The sequence below is a fragment of the Plasmodium brasilianum genome, chromosome 11 (genome assembly GCF_023973825.1).
Source record: "Plasmodium brasilianum strain Bolivian I chromosome 11, whole genome shotgun sequence".
In the NCBI taxonomy this organism is placed as follows: Eukaryota; Apicomplexa; class Aconoidasida; order Haemosporida; family Plasmodiidae; genus Plasmodium; species Plasmodium brasilianum.
The window spans coordinates 1,134,691-1,153,892 of record NC_090124.1 but is presented as its reverse complement, the minus strand read 5'-3'; the positions used below and the strand labels follow the sequence as shown (position 1 = coordinate 1,153,892).

The 19,202-nt window shown below is 26.4% G+C and overlaps 5 protein-coding genes across 5 annotated transcripts; 3 read left to right on the top strand and 2 right to left on the bottom strand.

Moving 5' to 3' along the window:
* Positions 1 to 169: 169 nt before the first annotated feature.
* Positions 170 to 2,949, top strand: MKS88_003712 (putative oxidoreductase; the record flags this gene model as incomplete). Its single annotated transcript, XM_067216828.1, has 9 exons — positions 170 to 270; positions 424 to 635; positions 752 to 881; positions 973 to 1,085; positions 1,299 to 1,465; positions 1,574 to 1,701; positions 1,809 to 1,961; positions 2,082 to 2,187; positions 2,899 to 2,949. 9 exons carry the CDS (start codon positions 170 to 172, stop codon positions 2,947 to 2,949), a joined length of 1,161 nt encoding a protein of 386 aa, XP_067072524.1.
* Positions 2,950 to 3,009: 60 nt separating this feature from the next.
* On the bottom strand, positions 3,010 to 4,212 carry MKS88_003711 (uncharacterized protein; the record flags this gene model as incomplete). The annotated part of the gene is made up of 1 exon (XM_067216827.1): positions 3,010 to 4,212. The coding sequence occupies one exon, from the start codon at positions 4,210 to 4,212 to the stop codon at positions 3,010 to 3,012; it is 1,203 nt and encodes a 400-aa protein (XP_067072523.1).
* A 1,720-nt stretch (positions 4,213 to 5,932) lies between these two features.
* On the bottom strand, positions 5,933 to 7,938 carry MKS88_003710 (3-oxoacyl-[acyl-carrier-protein] synthase i/ii; the record flags this gene model as incomplete). The annotated part of the gene is made up of 3 exons (XM_067216826.1): positions 5,933 to 7,189; positions 7,454 to 7,573; positions 7,885 to 7,938. The coding sequence occupies 3 exons, from the start codon at positions 7,936 to 7,938 to the stop codon at positions 5,933 to 5,935; spliced, it is 1,431 nt and encodes a 476-aa protein (XP_067072522.1).
* A 2,910-nt stretch (positions 7,939 to 10,848) lies between these two features.
* On the top strand, positions 10,849 to 13,803 carry MKS88_003709 (CRAL/TRIO domain-containing protein; the record flags this gene model as incomplete). Its single annotated transcript, XM_067216825.1, has 1 exon — positions 10,849 to 13,803. The coding sequence occupies one exon, from the start codon at positions 10,849 to 10,851 to the stop codon at positions 13,801 to 13,803; it is 2,955 nt and encodes a 984-aa protein (XP_067072521.1).
* Positions 13,804 to 15,691: 1,888 nt separating this feature from the next.
* On the top strand, positions 15,692 to 18,685 carry MKS88_003708 (uncharacterized protein; the record flags this gene model as incomplete). The annotated part of the gene is made up of 1 exon (XM_067216824.1): positions 15,692 to 18,685. One exon carries the CDS (start codon positions 15,692 to 15,694, stop codon positions 18,683 to 18,685), a length of 2,994 nt encoding a protein of 997 aa, XP_067072520.1.
* Between the last annotated feature and the right edge of the window lie 517 nt (positions 18,686 to 19,202).

Sequence of the window (19,202 nt, the reverse complement as noted above, 5' to 3'; positions counted from 1 at the left end):
TTATTCTTAAGCAATTTTGTATCATATAGACATTTTCTAAAGAATTATACTTCTATTATTTTTATTGAAATATTTTTTACTTTTTTCTTTAATTTTTTTAGCAACAGTCAGCATATGACAAATTTGAAAGAATCTAATTTGTGTATTTATCAATAAAATAATTAAAAATATGGAAGTAAAAAACAAGGAAAAATCATTCCTTTACATTATTCTTAATGATCCATCTTTGAAAAGATTTATTATTTTTCTTTTCATTTCAGGAGTTATATGGTGCTTCATCATTTATGAACCACCATTCCATGATACTTTTTTTTCAATTAAATGTATATCTATGTATATGTATGTATATATATACACACATTTGTGTTAGCATACATATATGTCTGCTTTATATTCATTTAAATGTCAACTGCTTTATTACAGGTTTTTGCCATTTTACAAAGTGCTTACTTATACCGTTTTAAAAAATTATAGCAGCCATTCGTCTGCTAATAACAAAATATATGATTATGGCACAAATATTATCATTATAGCTACATATTACATTATTCTACGCAAAAAAAAGGTTGGAGGTAGTATCAATGCTGCTGGAATGAACAGAATGATGTTAAAAGGAAAGTGTGTTATGGTAACAGGTAAATAAAGTCTTTATTCCTCATCACCGCAGAATGCTGGTAGAATTATGCCTTTTCCATACCCCTCCTGTGTTTAATTTTTTCAGCATGTTTTACTTTCCCCTCCTTTTTTTTAGGAGGTTATAGAGGTATAGGACTAGCGGCAGTTATCGAATTTTTAAAACTGGGTTGTGAAATAATCTTAGCTTGTAGATCATTACAACATATGGAAGTTGTTCGTGCAGACTTATTGTCAAAATTTCCTGAGTAAGAATATTGTATATACATTTTATATATCCCTTCTTAAGCATATATTCTATATATGTATATGTACATTTATTGCTTCTTTTCTATTTAGTGCAAAAATAATTTGTGTACAGCTGGACTTAGGAAGTTATAAAAGCATAGAAAATTGTGCGAATTATATAATGAGCAAAATTCCCAAAATAGATATAATAGTTAACAATGCCGGTAAAATTTCATTTTGCTTTGAAAGGTCAAAGATGTTTATATTTATTTATTTATGTATGTATTTTTTATTCATACATTTATGTAAACATTAAATGTCATTCTAGCAATTGCGTTATTTCAAATTTTTCCCGTTGTACTTCAAAAAAAAAAAAAAAAAAAAAAAAAAATATCTATATATATATATATATATTATATATATATATATATATATAGGATTTCTGAACCATAAGCGTGAGTATATTAATGGCTTGGAATCTACATTCTTTATTAACTACTATGGGCACTTTTATTTAATTAAATTACTGTACAAACGAATATTATTGGATGATACGTTGGTCGTAAATTTAAGCAGCATAGCGCATTGTATGTTAAAGGAATCGGTAAGATTTTATTATTATTATTTTTTTTTTTTTTTTCCATTCGTCTTTCTATTGTAGCTATCTGGAAATATATTTTAAAAAGTATCATTTTTTTCTCTACCAATTTAGGATGTGAACTACGATTTTATTTACGAAAAGAATTATTCAGGAAACGTCAGTTCAAATTTATTATATAGGAGGGAATACAACTTTTCGAAGTTGTGTATGCTTTATTTTTCACAACAATTGCAGACTAGGTAAAAATGCGAAAATGGATACACACGGTGGACGTGCAGATATACACGCATATACATATACGTCTATATATACATATGTACGCGCGTTTCACAATTAAAAATTCCAGATTTGAGAAGGAAAAAACAAAAGCGTGTTCAGTGTCCATCAACCCAGGGTTAGTCAAAACAGATCTTTTCCGATATGAACAAAACTGGTTTCGAGCAATACCCAAAAATGTAATTTTTACCAAATCGCCTTTGCAAGGTTCCCAAACAATTTTGTAAGTTTATTTTAAAAAGAAAAAAAGTTCATGTACAATTTTTTTTTTCTCAATTTTTTTGAGCAAATAATTTTTCTTTTTTGCATTTTATATATGTTACATGTTCATATTTTTCTGCAGGTATGTGTGCTTACAAGATCGAGATGAATTGGCCAAGGGATGTTACTATTCGGATTGCAAAGTAGACTACATAAGAGCCTACGCAAAGGACTTGCGAAAGTCAGAGGTATTTTATACTTATACACATATATGTACATATTAATGCTAAAAAACAAGGGTTAAAATATTAACATTTTTCTAAAGCTTCTGCTTAATTAAAATAATATTGATGATGCCTAATTGTTAAAAAAAAATTAAAAATATTCAATTATTAAATAAAAAAAAAAAAAAAAGATGGTCAAACAAAAAGAAATTTCACAAAATATTACGCCCGGGAGAATGCATATACATACATACATACATACATACATCCATACATACATACATCCATACATCCATACATACATACATACATCCATACATCCATACATACATACATACATCCATACATCCATACATACATCCATACATCCATACATACATACATACATCCATACATCCATACATACATACATACATCCATACATCCATACATACATACATACATCCATACATCCATACATACATACATACATACATCCATACATCCATACATACATACATCCATACATCCATACATACATACATACATACATACATACATACATACATACATACATACATACATACATACATACATACATACATACATACATACATACATACATATATGTATATATGTACATGTTTATGCAAACCTACTCGGGTACATGCCGCACCCAACAAGAGTATATCTATACCCACGTGCCTATTTCTACCCGTGTACACACTTCTACACATTTATTCCTTTCCTCCGCAGGATTTGTGGAACCTATCTGAGGAAATACTACTAAATAAAACAAAATTTTGAACAAAAAGATGATGGGCATGTAATGCCTAATGAGCTTCACTATCTTCTATTTTATAATTGTTATTGCATAAAATTAGATGTGAAATAATTTACACAGTAATTTAAGATAAAGTTATAGTAATGTTGAATAATAGGCTTTGAGTTCATCAGAATGTCGTTTTCGTCAATTGTTGTATTGTTAGCATTATATAGCATATAATAATTTTCATGTAGTTCAAATTTCTTGTCATCATCATTCATATATTTGTTCATCTCATCATATAATGTACATTTCATAAAATTAGAGAAATCATATTTTACAGCAATATGATTATACATGATATCATTTTTGTTTTGTGTATTTAAAAAGAAATCTCTATAATCAATAAATTTAATTACATATACAAACTCATCATTAACGTTTATTGCTATTAAGATTGGAATAAAATTTATTAACAGTCTTTTGAATAATCCCCTTGACATATTATCTCTAGTTTGTACAAATAAGTCAAAATTACTATTTTCTATTTGGTTAATGATTATATTTTTATTTTGTTCATATTTATCTAATATTAATATATTGGATGATGCTTTTTCACAATTCATCCTATCTCCTATTAGCCCGTCATCCTGTATCACGTTTCCCTTTATGGTCTTTCCCTTAGCGCCTTCTTTTGGGGGAATACCCAATTCGGTTGCTTCATGCATATCATATTTGAAAAGTTTGTTTTCAACCTGTTTTACATCATTATTGCTTGTTAATAATTTTAATAATTCTTCATAATTTTCAATACATCTGTACCACTTGTACTCAAAATCATAGAAACAAAATGGAATTAACAAAAGAGATAGGTGAACATTTATTACATTACATATATGTTCATATATATATGGGGTATACTCATATATATATATATTTATAAATATAAACCAGCTATGGTTTTTATTTATTATAAAATTATTTACTTTATTTTCAAAAATATAGTCATATATATTATTTATTACATTGTTAATATATAAATTATTTAATTCATCACTATACGATATTTTTATATTAATATATTTCTGCTTTTTTTTTTCCTCATTATGCGAAATTTTTGTCTTATCCTTTGTACTAGTTATTGTATGATACTCATCAATTATTTCTTCATCTTCCACATTATTTTCATCAAAATTAATAGTCAAATTTAGCTGTGATATAAGAATGTTCCTCTCACACACATAATAAATGTTACTCTGTAAATTATCTTCTTCTCTTGTTATGTTCAATTTTATTTTTTTCATTTTCCCCTTTTGCTTAAATATAGTATTCCTGTTTCAGTTAAAACATGCGAACACGTCTTCAATATAAATCCTCTTTTGTTAACTTTTTTTTTTTTTTTTTTTTTTTTTTATCTTCCGTTCTTCCTCTTATCATTTACCAGAGGAAGGAGTTTTACCTATACACTTTTAAAATATTTGATAGCATATTATCCTTTCAAATATAAGCTATATTTTTTTCCATGCTTTTCTGTATGAAGGATTTTGCATGAAGATTTTTTTTTTTTTTTATAGTACTTAGGAACATTTAGTTTTGTAACTGTACAAAATATTCTATGTAATGCAAAAAGAGAATAATATTTCTTAACAATTTTAAAATATTTTTTCGAGGACAAAAAATATACGCTTCGACTAAATAAATACGCAATGATACAATTTTTGAATAACGTGTTATCTCTTTTTCTATAAGAAAAAAATGGCACCACTATTTGCTCATAAAAATGTATTTTGCGTAAATTGATTAATTCCGCTGTAGTATTAGTAAAATATATTTTTTCTTTTTTGTTCCTTATTCTTTAATCTTTAATCTTTCATCTTTTTTATTTTATATTTTATACCTTATATCTTATATTTTATATTCTTTCTTCTTTATTCTTTAATCTTTAATCCTTTTTCTTTTTTCATTTTATGTGTTATCGATATTAACACAGTTTACTTGACAGCACAAAATTGAGCCCCCTTATTCTCATATATTTAAAATATGGGTTTTATTAAAAATATAGGCTCACTGCATAAAGAACAAAATAAAGAATAACGAAATAAGCAATAATGCCAATCTGTAATATTAGATTTAACTGAGACAGTAAAAAGGATAATAATCCACTATTTTATCACTGCTGAATGCATATTTCATGTATGATGTTATATCTTTCCCAATTTTTTGGTGAGGGGGAGCGGAAAATAGAAGGTTTCCTTCTTGGGGTACACTTCCTACAAATTTATTACATTCTTTGTATTGTATATATTACGTGAATGTAGGAATTAAAAATTTTACGTTAAAAAAATTAATTTCCAAAAAATTTAAAACTACTCTATATATTTAGTTGACACATAGAAAATGATGAAATGAAATAAGGTTCATAATCTAAAATATGAAGGTAAATTTTTTTTTTTTTTTTATCATCCAAATGAACAAACTCATTAAATAAACATAATTTAAGAACACATTTCTTCTATAATGTAATAAATTTGCAAAAAAAAAAAAAAAAGAAAGATGAACAGAACGAATTTAAAAATTAATTATAACGTGGTTGAAGCATAAGTAGTAAGAGCAGTGAAACTACTTCCCACATATTTTTATAAACTGCCACATAATAAGAACAATTTAATAATATGTGTATTGCATATAATGTAATAACAATGATGGATACATGTTAATGAAAGAATATTAAATATGTTAAAAATGAAAATAGAAGTAGTAGAGGTAAAAAAAATTTTAATTAAATATTGCAGATGAGTGCAATAATATGAATATATACATGTATGGGTGAAGTATACGTATATATGTGTATATGCACATGTAATGTATTAGCTCACTACAATATATGCTAGTCCAAATTAACATGGTACGTGGCTTCATATGTGTATAAAGACCATAAATAGGGAATCAAAAATAAATTCCATAGTACTATAGCACAAAGTGGTTAATAATACAGGATTTACAGTTTAGCAACTATATATCTCTTCATTTTGCAATTTTTCCAAATAATAATGCAGTGTTATGTCCTCCAAATCCTAAATTTGTATTTAAGGAAATGTCTATATTTTCTTTTGAATGAAAACTTTTATTAGGTGTATAATTTAAATCACAATCAGGATCTTTATGTTCATAATTAATAGTTGGTGGTATAATGTTTGTTTCCATTGCCTTTAAACAAACAATAGATTCAATAGCACCTGCGGCTCCTATACAATGACCAGTCATACTCTTTGTTGAGGATATATGTAATTTATAGGAATGAGACTTAAAGACATTTTTTAAAACTTTCGTTTCAATTTTGTCATTTAAGTTAGTTGATGTCCCATGTGCATTCACATACTTAACATCCGATATATTTATATTTGCATTTTTTATTGCTTTGTTAATTGAATTAGTTAAGCCCCTTCCATTTGGTTCAGGGGCAGTAATATGAAATGCATCACTTTCAGAGGAATATTCCAAAATTTCTCCATATATTTTGGCATTTCTCTTAATTGCATGTGCATAAGATTCAAGAATTAAAATACCTGAACCTTCCCCCATAACAAAACCACTTCTTTTTAAATCAAATGGTCTACAACCCTTCTTTGGATTATCATTATATCCAATGCATAATGCTCTTAATGCATTAAATCCTGCAAAACTGATAGGTGTAATACTTGCCTCCGTTCCCCCGCATATCATAACATCATATTCCTTATATTTTATATATCTATATGCTTCTCCAATTGTATTACCTGATGTGGCACAAGCACTTAACATTCCAAGTGAAATTCCTCTTAGATTATTTTCAATAGACACAAAACCTGAAGGTGTATTTGCAATCATGGCTGGAATTAAGTATGGACTTATTCTTTTATGACCCTTTTCATGTAATGTTTTCATTTCCTTTTCTAAAAAAGACAAACCACCAATACCACTTCCAATAATAGTTCCTACTTTTTCACTATCGATTTTATGTAAATCAATATGGGCATCATCTATGGCTAATCTTGTTGCAGCCACCGCATAATGAGTACAATCATCATTGCGGTTTACATCCTTTTTATTTGTATAAAAATCACATGGGTTAAAATTTTTTCTGTCTATTTCACTGCCTATTCCACATGCCATATCTGTTACATCAAATTTGGTAATTTTGTCAATAGAGTTATATCCATTGATTAAATTTTCCCAAAATTGTTCTATGCCAACCCCAACCCCAGTTACTATACCAATACCTGTGCACACAACTCTCGATGTCTGCATTTCAGGGAAACATAAACAGTGCATGTAACTAGCTATTTTGAAAAGAAATTATATTTTTCCTTTTTTTCTATTTTCCACATCTGTTCATACAAATAATCATTCTGACTTGTTTTATTTTATTATTATATTTTTTACATTTATTTGTATACTCAGAGTTATTTTTCCAGTACGTACACACACATATATGTATATATATATATATATATATATATTGTGCACATTATATGTGCTCTTTTTTTTTTTTCTTTATTTTCTTACTTCGCAGTGTTTTTTTAACTCTCTTGAGTTGTAGCTGTTGTACAGCGTAACCTTTCTGAAAATGCTTTTATCAGTTCTTGGCACATTATTCTTGATAAATCCATATTTTTTGCTATACACCTATTGACATTTTTGTAATTCAGCGTATATTCATGTATATATTTGGAAAGAAAAAATGTTAAACAAAAAAGTTGCATAGAACGATGTAATTACATTATTATTGTGTTAAAAGAAAATATAGGCATGTATTTATATATATATATATATATATATATATATATATATATTATAGTTATATTTATATTTATATTTATATTTATTTATTTTTTATTTTTTCTTCTTTTTTGTTTCCTGAAAAATAGCATGAACGTGTATACATTGTTAGTTATTTCACTTTTTCTATTATTCCTGAAGGATTATATATGAACAACGGCTTCGCAGCCTTGTTGTGCAACCCCATGTTCGTGCATACTTGGAGTTTGCATATGCAGAAGGGTATACAAATATAGCACGAAAAATATGATTATTCAACAGCATACGTGTATATATGCGTTTTTTACGGAGATGTAAAATTCAGACAAATGTTAATACATATGTATATATATATATATATATATATATGTACTTATCCACTACTCTCAATGTCGTTTTGACTATTTTTTAGTTCTCCTTTTTGATTAAAAAATTAAATGTAGATATATATAACTCAAATTAATAAATGTGTAGCGTTAGAAATTTATACACATATTTGAGACTCATTAAATATTTTTAAATTACTTGCAAAATTAAAAAGTAGTAGAAAAGGGATTTAGTATAAATTCTCATTTTTCATTAAAAAACTTGATAAAAGAAAGGTCCTTTGAACAATTTTTTATTTATTTTTTGTTAAACTCATTAAATAGAATTAAAATTATACTGGGAAAGATGAAATAAAAAATAAAATAATTAACATATTATTTATTTATACACATTACACGAATTTTGTTTTTCACATTTGAATTTCGCTATTTTTTCTTTTTTTTTTAGCAAAAACATGGTCCAAAAAAAAAAATTAAAAAAAGGTTTTTTTGTTTATAATTTATGTGTATACAATGTACATATATGCAACCTATATGTTTTACGTAATTCGAACAATTCATGTATTTTACATGACTTATACAATAGTACATTATGTGTAACCTGTATAATTGTATATTTTATGTGACCTTTACAGTTCATACATTTTTACATGACCTATGCAGTGATGCCTTTTTTTATAACATGTTATAATCATACATTTTTTTATAACCTGTACAATCATACATTTTTTTATAACCTGTACAATCATACATTTTTTTATAACCTGTACAATCATACATTTTTTTATAACCTGTACAATCATACATTTTTACACAACCGTTACATTCATACATGACCTGTACAATTCATATATTTGCATGATGTGTATAAAAGTTGTCATAAAATTTTAAAAGAGTTCATTGAGTTTGTTCATTTCTTATTAATAACCATTTGGAAATAAATCACAGTAGTAACATATTAAGAAATTATAACGTATTTTTCTATGTTACTGTTACTAAGAAATAAGTTGTTTTATTGTTGATTTTTTTTTCTTTTCTTTTTATATGTTAACTTTTTTTTAACATTCACCACATTTTCCATTTTTTAAAAATATTCAAATCTCAAAAAAAAAAAAAAAGACTTCAATTATAGAAAAAATTGTACGTTTTTATATACATAAATTTATCATATTTATGTAGTAAACGAATAGAAGATATTTCTTTAATAATATATACATGTTGCTTATTCATTTTTTTTTTGTTTTTCTTTTTTTTTGTTTTTCTTTTTTTTTGTTTTTCTTTTTTTTTGTTTCTGTTTTTCTAATTTATTTCTTTTTATCTTTCATTTTTCGTCTTTCATGTTTTAATTGTTTATAATTACAAATATTAATGCTAATATGATTAATTTATTTATATTCTTCAATTTAGACTTCAAAAATGTTAATGTTTCAATACTACTTTAAATATTGATATATATTTAATAAGCGAAATATGTACATTCTTTTTTTTTTTTTTTTTCTTTTCGTTAATATAATATTTTTTTTTTTTTTTTTTTTTGTACTTTAGCATTTTCATATACGTAGCACAAATTGTTCAGAATATGTTGAAGGAAAAACAGTTCATATTCTCTGTACACCTGTATGAGTTAAAAAAAAAATTGTGAAATATTTTTTTATCATATAACACACTATTTTAATTTGTATATTTTATATACATATACATATGTGTTTATACGTATATATATGTTTGCGTATATGCATGTGTAATACATTTATATGAAAAATATAAAATACATTTGTGCCCCTTATTCATATTACTCGAGTATAGCAAGGTTCATATTTTGAAGAGTGCAGAAAACAGAAAACACACGAATAATTATGTAACAAGGACCTTTATATGGTAGTTGATGTAATAATATTAAGTGATAGAAGCCAGTTTAAATAGTAATTCAGCGTAACATCATTATTAGCGGCATTAGAAATATACTTACTCAATGACAACAATAATACGAGAAAAATTCGTTAACAAGTGCAAAAAAAAGTTAACATATTATTATGCGTAAGAAATTTAAAAATAACATGTTATAAGAGAAAAAAAAAAAAAAAGAGTGCGTTCCTCCATATATCAAAGTTTTATTTATACGTATTTATATAAATGTATGTATATATATATATATATATACATACAAAATATATCAATTTACCTCTTAATTAGGTGAACATACTTTAAATTATGAGTAATAAAGGGCAATTCACATAATTTAGATAGAACTAAATATTCCATATATGCTAAAAAATTAAAAAAATGTATTATCACCTTATATATAAGAAGCCGTTTTTTCAAATTTTATTAATGATACTATTATTAGCATGTTGCAAATGAATGAAAAAGGAAATAGCAAAGAGGCGAAAAAATAAAAAGCTGAAAACTGTAAAAAAAAAAAAAAAAAAAAAAAGGTACGCGAAAGATACATAAAAAATACACAAACGGTATGCAAAAAATGCGCAAAAAGAATACAACAAATACGTAAAAAAATAAGCAAGAAATATGCAAAACTAATAAAGAATAAGAACAAACAGAACAAATAAGAGAAATATATATACATCAAAAAAATCCGTGTGTACGCGAAAAATCCGTACACACAAGAAAAGTACATACTACAGAGGAATACATACACATATGTGCCGAATTCGTACATGTAAGGAAGCTACTACACAGTAAAATCGTATCAGAAGATATAGTTGAAAACAAATAAAAAAATAAAGTAAAAGTGAATAATTCAAATAAAGATATATCATATTAAGTGAATCCAAGCTAAGTCAAACATAGCTTTTTACTATGGAACTGTCGAGAGGAAAGGTGGTAATTGAGAAAAAGATAAATGAATACACAATAGATGAGAATGTATTTTTTTTTGAACCAAATAAGGAAGATGTGTATGACAAAAATGCAAAACTGAGATACATTTTTCATAATACCTTTATTAACACAGAAGAAGAAATTGCAATAAGTGAATTTAAAAGATATTGTAAAAATAAATCGTTAAAAATAAATAAGATATTCTTTGAAAATGAGTGTTTGCGCTATTTGTACTCAGCGCAGTTTGACTTTGCAAAAGCGTTAGAATTAATAAAAAGTAATTTTGAATTTCGGTTATCTGATGTTCTTCCTATAAAAGAAAAAGATGTTATACATGATATTAATAAAGGGGTAATGTATTGGCATGGGAGAGATAAAAAATGTAGACCTATAATGATAATAAATTTATTAAATATTGAATTGTTGGATGTTGAAAAGTTAACGAATTTATTTTTTTTTTGTTTTGAATTTTTTTTAAAATATTTGTGTATCCCCGGAAAAGTAGAAAATTATATATCCTTAATTGATTGTTCAGGTATATCAATGTCAAAATTTCCAATGTCTACATTTATGAAGTTATTAGAAATTATGAATTCAAAATATCGATGTAGATTGTTTAGGATGTATATAATTGATGCACCCAAATTTTTTAAAACATTTGGAAAATCTTTTTTAAATTTTGCACCATCCTATATGACTAAAAAATTAAAAATTTTAGATACCAATTACGTGCCTTATCTAAGAGAGGAAATCTTAGAAACACAATTAGAAAGGAAGTATGGAGGAATACAAGAAATCAAAAATAATATATTTTATCCTTTTTCCTTTTACCCCAACTGTTATCATATAAAGGAGGAGGTGGAGGAAGAAATAGGAAAAAACAGTTATGTCAAGTTTGATGTTTTTAACGAGATAAATAAAAAAGTGTATGAATATGTAACCTCAGGATATTCGATGCACTTGAAGTTAATAGAAAATAGTAATAAAGAAGAGATGAAAAAACAGTGCTCCTATTTAAATGAGGAATTAAATTATAGTAATAAATTTAAGAAGAGTAGTAGTAGTAATAACGGTCTAAGTAAGAAGAAAAAAAAGAAAAAAAAACTAAGCGGAAATGATTATTTTCTGAACAAAAATTTCATCAATTCAGTTATGAAGGAAGAATATCATGTGGATAATAATAGTTTTTTGAAAAATAATAAATATATCAATTCAAAATGTAAATATATTGTTAATGCTGGAAGTTCACATATATGGTTTTTTAAAATAAAACATTTATATTTGCCGAATATAACCGTTAGTTATTTAATAAGTAGGTTTCCCTTTTTAATAAGCCATCTCATTGTTAAGTCAAATTTTAACTCAATGAGGTGCTATTTTAAGTATATAGAGAACAATATAACAGTCGAGGCGCTGACTCACAATACTACTGCAAGTAGCAGAAGAAAAAATGGGGGGAGCAACGGAAGGGATGGTAGACGAAGTAGTGGAACAAGTGGTAATTGTCATCATAGCATAGCACATACATTGAACACATCGAATATCATGCCATCGGTAAGAAACACAGAAGAAGACCATAGTACATTAAATATCATAAAATCGTTAAGTAGCTTCAATATGAGTAGTAACTATGAAAAGGAAAGTAATAAAGAAAAAGGAAAATTACGATATACCAACAAGTTAAAAATAAATAATAAAAAATTTGAAAATACAGTCATACAAGAGAGATGTAATATAGATGATGAAAAAAAAAAGGAGATTGAGTTAGATGAAGAAGAGGCCAAAACTAGTGAAATAAAATTCTACAAAAATTCTGTATCCATTTTTGAAGACAACAGTAAAAACTCATTAGTTGCAGAAGGTCATATTTTAAATAACAATTATACATATAGTAATAAAGAAGACAATAAACAAGGTAAGAAAAGTTTTTATAAAATTAAAGCAGCAAATAGTTTATTTATGGAAGAGTTCACAGAACAATATGAAAAAATAGAATATGCAGAAAATGCTTTCTTAAATAAGATAGGTCTAGATTGCAATGCTTGTAATAATGCGCAACAGAAATTCGAGAACACAGGAGCTGCTGAAATATGCCTGGGAAAAACAGCAATGGATTTTCAAAAAGTGTATAAAAATGGCGCTTCCAGTAGTAGTGTTAGCAGCGATAGTCCTAGCGGTAGTAGTAGTAGTCATACTGATAGCAGAAGTAGGCATACCGGTAGCAGCAGTAGACATGCCGGTAGTAGCAGTAGACATACCGGTAGTAGCAGTAGACATACCGGTAGTAGCAGTAGACATACTGGTAGTAGCAGTAGACATACCGGTAGTAGCAGTAGACATACCGATAGCAACGGTAAGTACAGTGCTTATAATAATGCATTACAAAACGATAACTGTGGTGTCAAATTAAGCTCAAAAAAACCAATAATTAGCCTTAAACCCATTTTTCCAAAAAGGTTAGATTATGACCCATCAAGTTATAAGAAGAATAGTGCTACCACTACTGCGAATAACACCAATTATTCGAAGAGTACGAATTGTGCGAATACTACTAATTACACTTATACTACAAATGGTGCTAATATTAATGACTCTAATTCTCGTAGTTCTAAGGTGTCCAAAAGCCCATATAAGAAATTGACAACTGAAAACAAATTTCAAGAGGACACGTTAGACGATTCTACATCTGATAATCAATATTACAATAAATCGAACATCCTGTGCAATCTTTCTCAATCCGATACAAATGTAACAAACACTATTGATCATGAATTGCGTAATGAAAACAAAAAAAAAAATGTGAAATTATCTCAAAGTGCGTCAGATATTAACACAAATATAAAATCTAATGTGTCCGAGGAGGGAAAAAAGAAACTGAAGAAAATTAAGATTATTGGTTTGCAATTTTTTAACAAGACGGCTTCTAAAACGTAGCTGTCTCGGTGAAGATGTGGGATTGTAAATAAATAGGATAATATTCATCTGAACACATAAATGTAAGCATATAAATGTAAACATATGAATTTAAGTATATAAAGGTAATCATATAATTGTAAGCTTATAAATAAACACATACAAATCTGCACACAAAACCACACATATAGATGTACATACTCCCCCAAATGCAAAATAGAAAATGTAACCAAAAAAAAAAAAAGAATCACAACGAATATATATTAGGCACATCTATATATATTTGTTTTTGCATACTTATAGAAAATTATCAATTTTGAGTAAGTATTAAAAAGCAGTATGTGGTAGCTTCAAGGCTATGTAGACTCGGCAGTTAACACTGATATATCCATATGTCCATACAGATATAAATAAATATATATATATATATATATATTACACCACTCTTTTAATTTGTCGTCATTTTATACACAAGTTGTACCATTTTCTAATTAACTAATGTGTTAACAATCCATCTTATCATAATTAAAAAAAAAAAAATTAATTTTACGTATGAAGCAATATATGGGATTTTTTAAATACAATACTGTCTTTGCATATGTATGCATCTATGAGTGTGTATATATCTTTATTTTCTTTATTTATGTATTTTATAATTTCGGCTCCTTTTTCTCCAGGGATATCATATGTTATATCATTTTATTTTATATTATTCTATGGTATTTGATTGTTTTTTTTTTTTTTTTTTTTTTTTTTTTTTTTTTTTTTTTTTTTTTTTTTTTTTTTTTTTTTTTCTCCTTTGTTTTTACCCCTGTTTTACGCTTTTTTGCTCTAATTTATTGTTTTGTTTTTATCGTTATTTTAAACTTACTTCCTCCTCCGTCTGATTAATTTTTTTGTTTTTGTAATTTCGAATTTGTCATTTGTTTATGCTTTTACTTTCCTCATTCTTTGCTCTGCTTTGCTTTTCTTTCCTTACCTTTATTTTTTTTTTTTTTCCGCCATCATTTAATAAAAGACAACTACGTAGGCTGTTAAAGTGGATTTACTTATTTAAAACTTTTATTAATTTTTAATGAATGTGAGGATATATAGAAATTTATGTATGTACATATATATGCTCAAGCATATATGTGTATGTATGGATATATGTTTTCTCTTAAATATGATGCTCCTACTAAATTCGATAAAGGGCTCTATCATTTTATTAATTTTTATAACATTATAGGATTCTCACTGTAAATATATAGATATTAAATTTTTCAAAAAAAAAAAAATAAAAATAAAATAAACAATAGACAAAATTGATAATTATATATATATATATGAATATGCATACACATGCGTTGAATGGGAAAATTATGAATTTTGACATATATTTTTAAAAAATGATAATTATAGATGATAAAGAAAAAGAGCAGTATAAACCTTCTAATTAAGTGTAATTGCAGATAACCTACTATATAAAAGAAAAAATACATAAGTATTTTTTGAAAAAAAAAAAAAAAATCACGTCAGAAATATGCACTTTGAGAAAAGGGTAATGTTACTATTTTGATTGAAAAGGGCTAGAAGATTTTTTCTTTCTTTCTCCCTTTTTGCCCATTTTTAGCAGATTTTTTGTCCATGTTTTGCCAATTTTTACCTATTTTTTCCCAGTTATCTGCTTTTTTTTCTCTCCATTTCGGTACAAAATTTTAAGGTGTTGAGCTACCGAAGAGACAACCAGTTTTGCGGGCAAAAATAGGATAGCCAAAAATTCTGAAATGTCTTAGGATATAGACCTCATTTTGACCTTCCCGTTCATTATTACCTTTTCATTCTTGTCTATTTGGCTCCTTTACTCGTTTAATAAAATATAAATGTTGAACTTTATTTTATTTTTTATTTTTTTTGGACAAAGTAGAAAATGATTTCCTCCCCTGATGAGAATTCGGATGATAGGCTGCAAAGTGAGATGCAGGATGGAGGGATTGATTATAAAAATGAAAAAAACAAAACGAGCGAAATGAACGAAGCGAACGAAGCGAACAAAACGAACGAAGCGAACGAAACGAACGAAGCGAACGAAACGAACGAAGCGAACAAAACGAACGAAGCGAACAAAACGAACGAAGCGAACAAAACGAACGAAGCGAACGAAACGAACAAAGCAAATGAAACAAACGAAGCGAATGAAGCACGTGAAGAGGACAGTAAAGCTGGGGAATGCCAAAATGGAGACATAAAATCAAGTAATAGTAACGAAGATAATGAAAAAGAAAGGAAAAAAAAGATAAAAAATGGGAAGAAGTTTAAGGCAAAGAAAAAAAAAATCGAAAACAATGAATCAGGGAAGTGTTCAGATGTAAACACAAGTGATGAGTGCACTGATATTAACAGTATCAATTTTGAAGGTGTAGTGAACTTCCTTAAAAATATAAGCACAAACGTAAGTATCATTATAAATAGAAGATATAATTGTAGTAGTAACAATAAAGGTAATTCTAATCCTAATCATGGCAAAAGCCGCAGCCGTAGTGGTAGTCCTACTAACAATAACAGCAGTAATGGTAAAAACAGCGTGTGGAAAGTAAAAAATTTAAAAAAAGAATTTAAGCGGACACTTAAATTCGTGAAAGAAAGAGAGGAAAAAAATAAGCAATACGAAGAGAACATAAGAAAACTAAAGGAAGAGATAGAAAAAAATATGGTAAAGAATAAGCAAATTATTAAAAGCTATGAAGAAGAAAAAAAAAATGTGCTACTACTACAAGGTCAGTTGGATAAACTACAAGTCTTATTTGATAGTAATCAGAAAAAAGAGGATAGATGGAGTTGTGAAAAGGAGAATTATTTAGAGAATATCGAAACATTAAAAAGTAGTATTGAAGAATTGGAGGTAAAGATAGAAAAGAAAAATAAAGAAATTGAATCTTTAAAAAGAGAAAATGAACACATATTATTAAAAGTAGACAATTTAGAAAAAAATAGTAAAGAATTAAAAAACGAAAATCTTGAAATAAATGATAGTTTAAAATGTGCTAAAAAAGAAAATATAAAAAAAAATACTACAATAGATACGTTAAAAAAAGAAATAGAAGAACACAAAAAATTAGATGAAGAGTATAATAAAGATAAATTATTAATTGAAAAGAACACAGAAATTTTAATTGAGGAAAGGAATTATATGAATGAAGAGTTAATTAAAACACAAAAGTTGTTAGACAATCAAATAAACAAAAATAAAGACTTGCAAAATAGTAATACAAACTTACTAGATAAAATGGATTTATTAGAAAAGAAACAAAAAGAAATAATAAAAAAAAACAATGATTATGAACAAAAGGTAGAAGACTTAAACAAAAAAAATAAATTACTTATGAACGAAATTAAAATGAAAGAAAATGAAATTGTGAACAACACAACGGTTATAAACAGTCTTACTAATAACAATACAAAAATCAAAATGAAATTAGATCAAGAATATTATAAAATAAAAATGTTAGAGAAAGAGAAGAAATCACTAGATATTAATGTAAAATCTCTCACATATGAAATTCAGAATATCATAAAATTAACTGAAGAAACTAAGCAGAAATATCAAAACCAGAGAAGAGAAATTAATGATTTGATAATAGAAAAGGAACAAACAAAAAAATTAATTGAAAAAATTGATGAAGTCATTAAAAAGAATACAGAAATAGCAAAGAAAGAGAAAATTTGTAACATAAATTTAGAAAAAGATATTAAAAAAGGTATAGAAGAAAAAAATAAATTAAATGAAGAAATACATGCACTTGTTAAGGAAAAAGATAAATTGTTGCATGACCTCTCTCATACAAATAGTAAAGTGGTTAGTAGCACTAATGAGCTAGTAACGAAAGACAGTAAAATCAGTACTTATGTAAAAATAGTTAACTCTCTAAAAAACGATTTAGCAAAGGAGAAATCGTTATATGAAAATATAAAAAGCGAAAAAATAAATACTAGTAAAATTCTGATGGAAACAAAAGAAAAATTAAACAGCTTAGAAGAGAAATTCAAGTTTCAAACTAACGAGCTGGATATCATAAAAAATGAAAAAAAGAATTTAGAATCTATGTTAAATGATATGATAGAGGACAAAAAAAATATAATTAGTCAATCTGAAAAATTAAAAGAACAAATAGAAAGATACAAACATCAAAATGAAAATTGTAAGACTCAAATAGTACATGATAAAAAAACAGTAGATAATTTAGAAGTAGAAATAAATGAATTAAATAGTAAGTTAAAATTTTCGGACAAAAATCTTAATCAAACAAAAAAAGAAAAAGACTTATTAAATAACGAAATAAATGAAAAAACAGACCAAATAACAACCTTAAGGGAGAAACTAAAACTACTTCAAATATCTCATGATAAACTAGATGTAACAAATAAAACACAACTGCAAGAAATTAAAAATTTAAATAAGACTATCTCTAACTTAAAAAATTCTAATGCGTTAAGTAATGTATCGAAAGAGGTTTTGAATAACAACAAAATGGAAATTAACTCGTTGAAAAAAGAATTAATTAATGAGCAAGCAAAGGTTAAAACATTGTCAGAAGAATTAGAAAAACCTATAAATATTCACAGATGGAGAAACTTAGAAGGAAATGATCCAACTGCTTTCGACTTAATACAAAAACTTAAAAATGTGCAGAAAAAATTAATAGAAAAAACAGAAGAATCAATGAAAAAAAATGCTATCATTGAGTTAAAAACTAAAGAATGTGAAGAATTACAAAAGGAGCTAAGCAGTAGGTCAAAGAATACCAATGTCCAAGATATAACCCAAATAAAACAGAAACTACGTGAGAAGGAAACTCTTATCAAATCCCTCACAGCAGAGATTTCTATGTATCAAGGGGAAAAGGAGAACAAAATAAAAAGGTGAGTAGGTTGTATAAGTATAGGAAAAGGCAATTTTTGTAACGTGTAAAGAGAAAAAGAGTTGTCTTTCCTAAATGTCAGTTATTGGCTAGCTAGGAAGGGGGGAGAAATAAAAAATAATGAACATAAAAAAAAAATGAAGTAACACGACAAAAATGTAGTAACATAGAAAAAATAAAATAAAATAAAACGTAATTATATAAGTTCCTTTTTTTATAATATCATGGGTGAAGTGCCACTCTGTTTTGTTGTTTTGTTTAACTGTACGAACCACTTCATCATGAAAGTATAATTTTCAGTTCGCCATTTTGCCATGATTTTTTACTTTTCTTGCTATATATTGTTAAAAAAAATTACAAGTTCAATTTTCCATTTTTTCAAACAGTTCATTTGCTATTAACTTGGAGGTGGAAGTAACAACTATGTGGGCATGTGGAAATTATTGTGAATAATTATATGCATATGTAAAAATTAATCTTTTTATTAAACTAACATATAGACATACATATATATATGCGCAC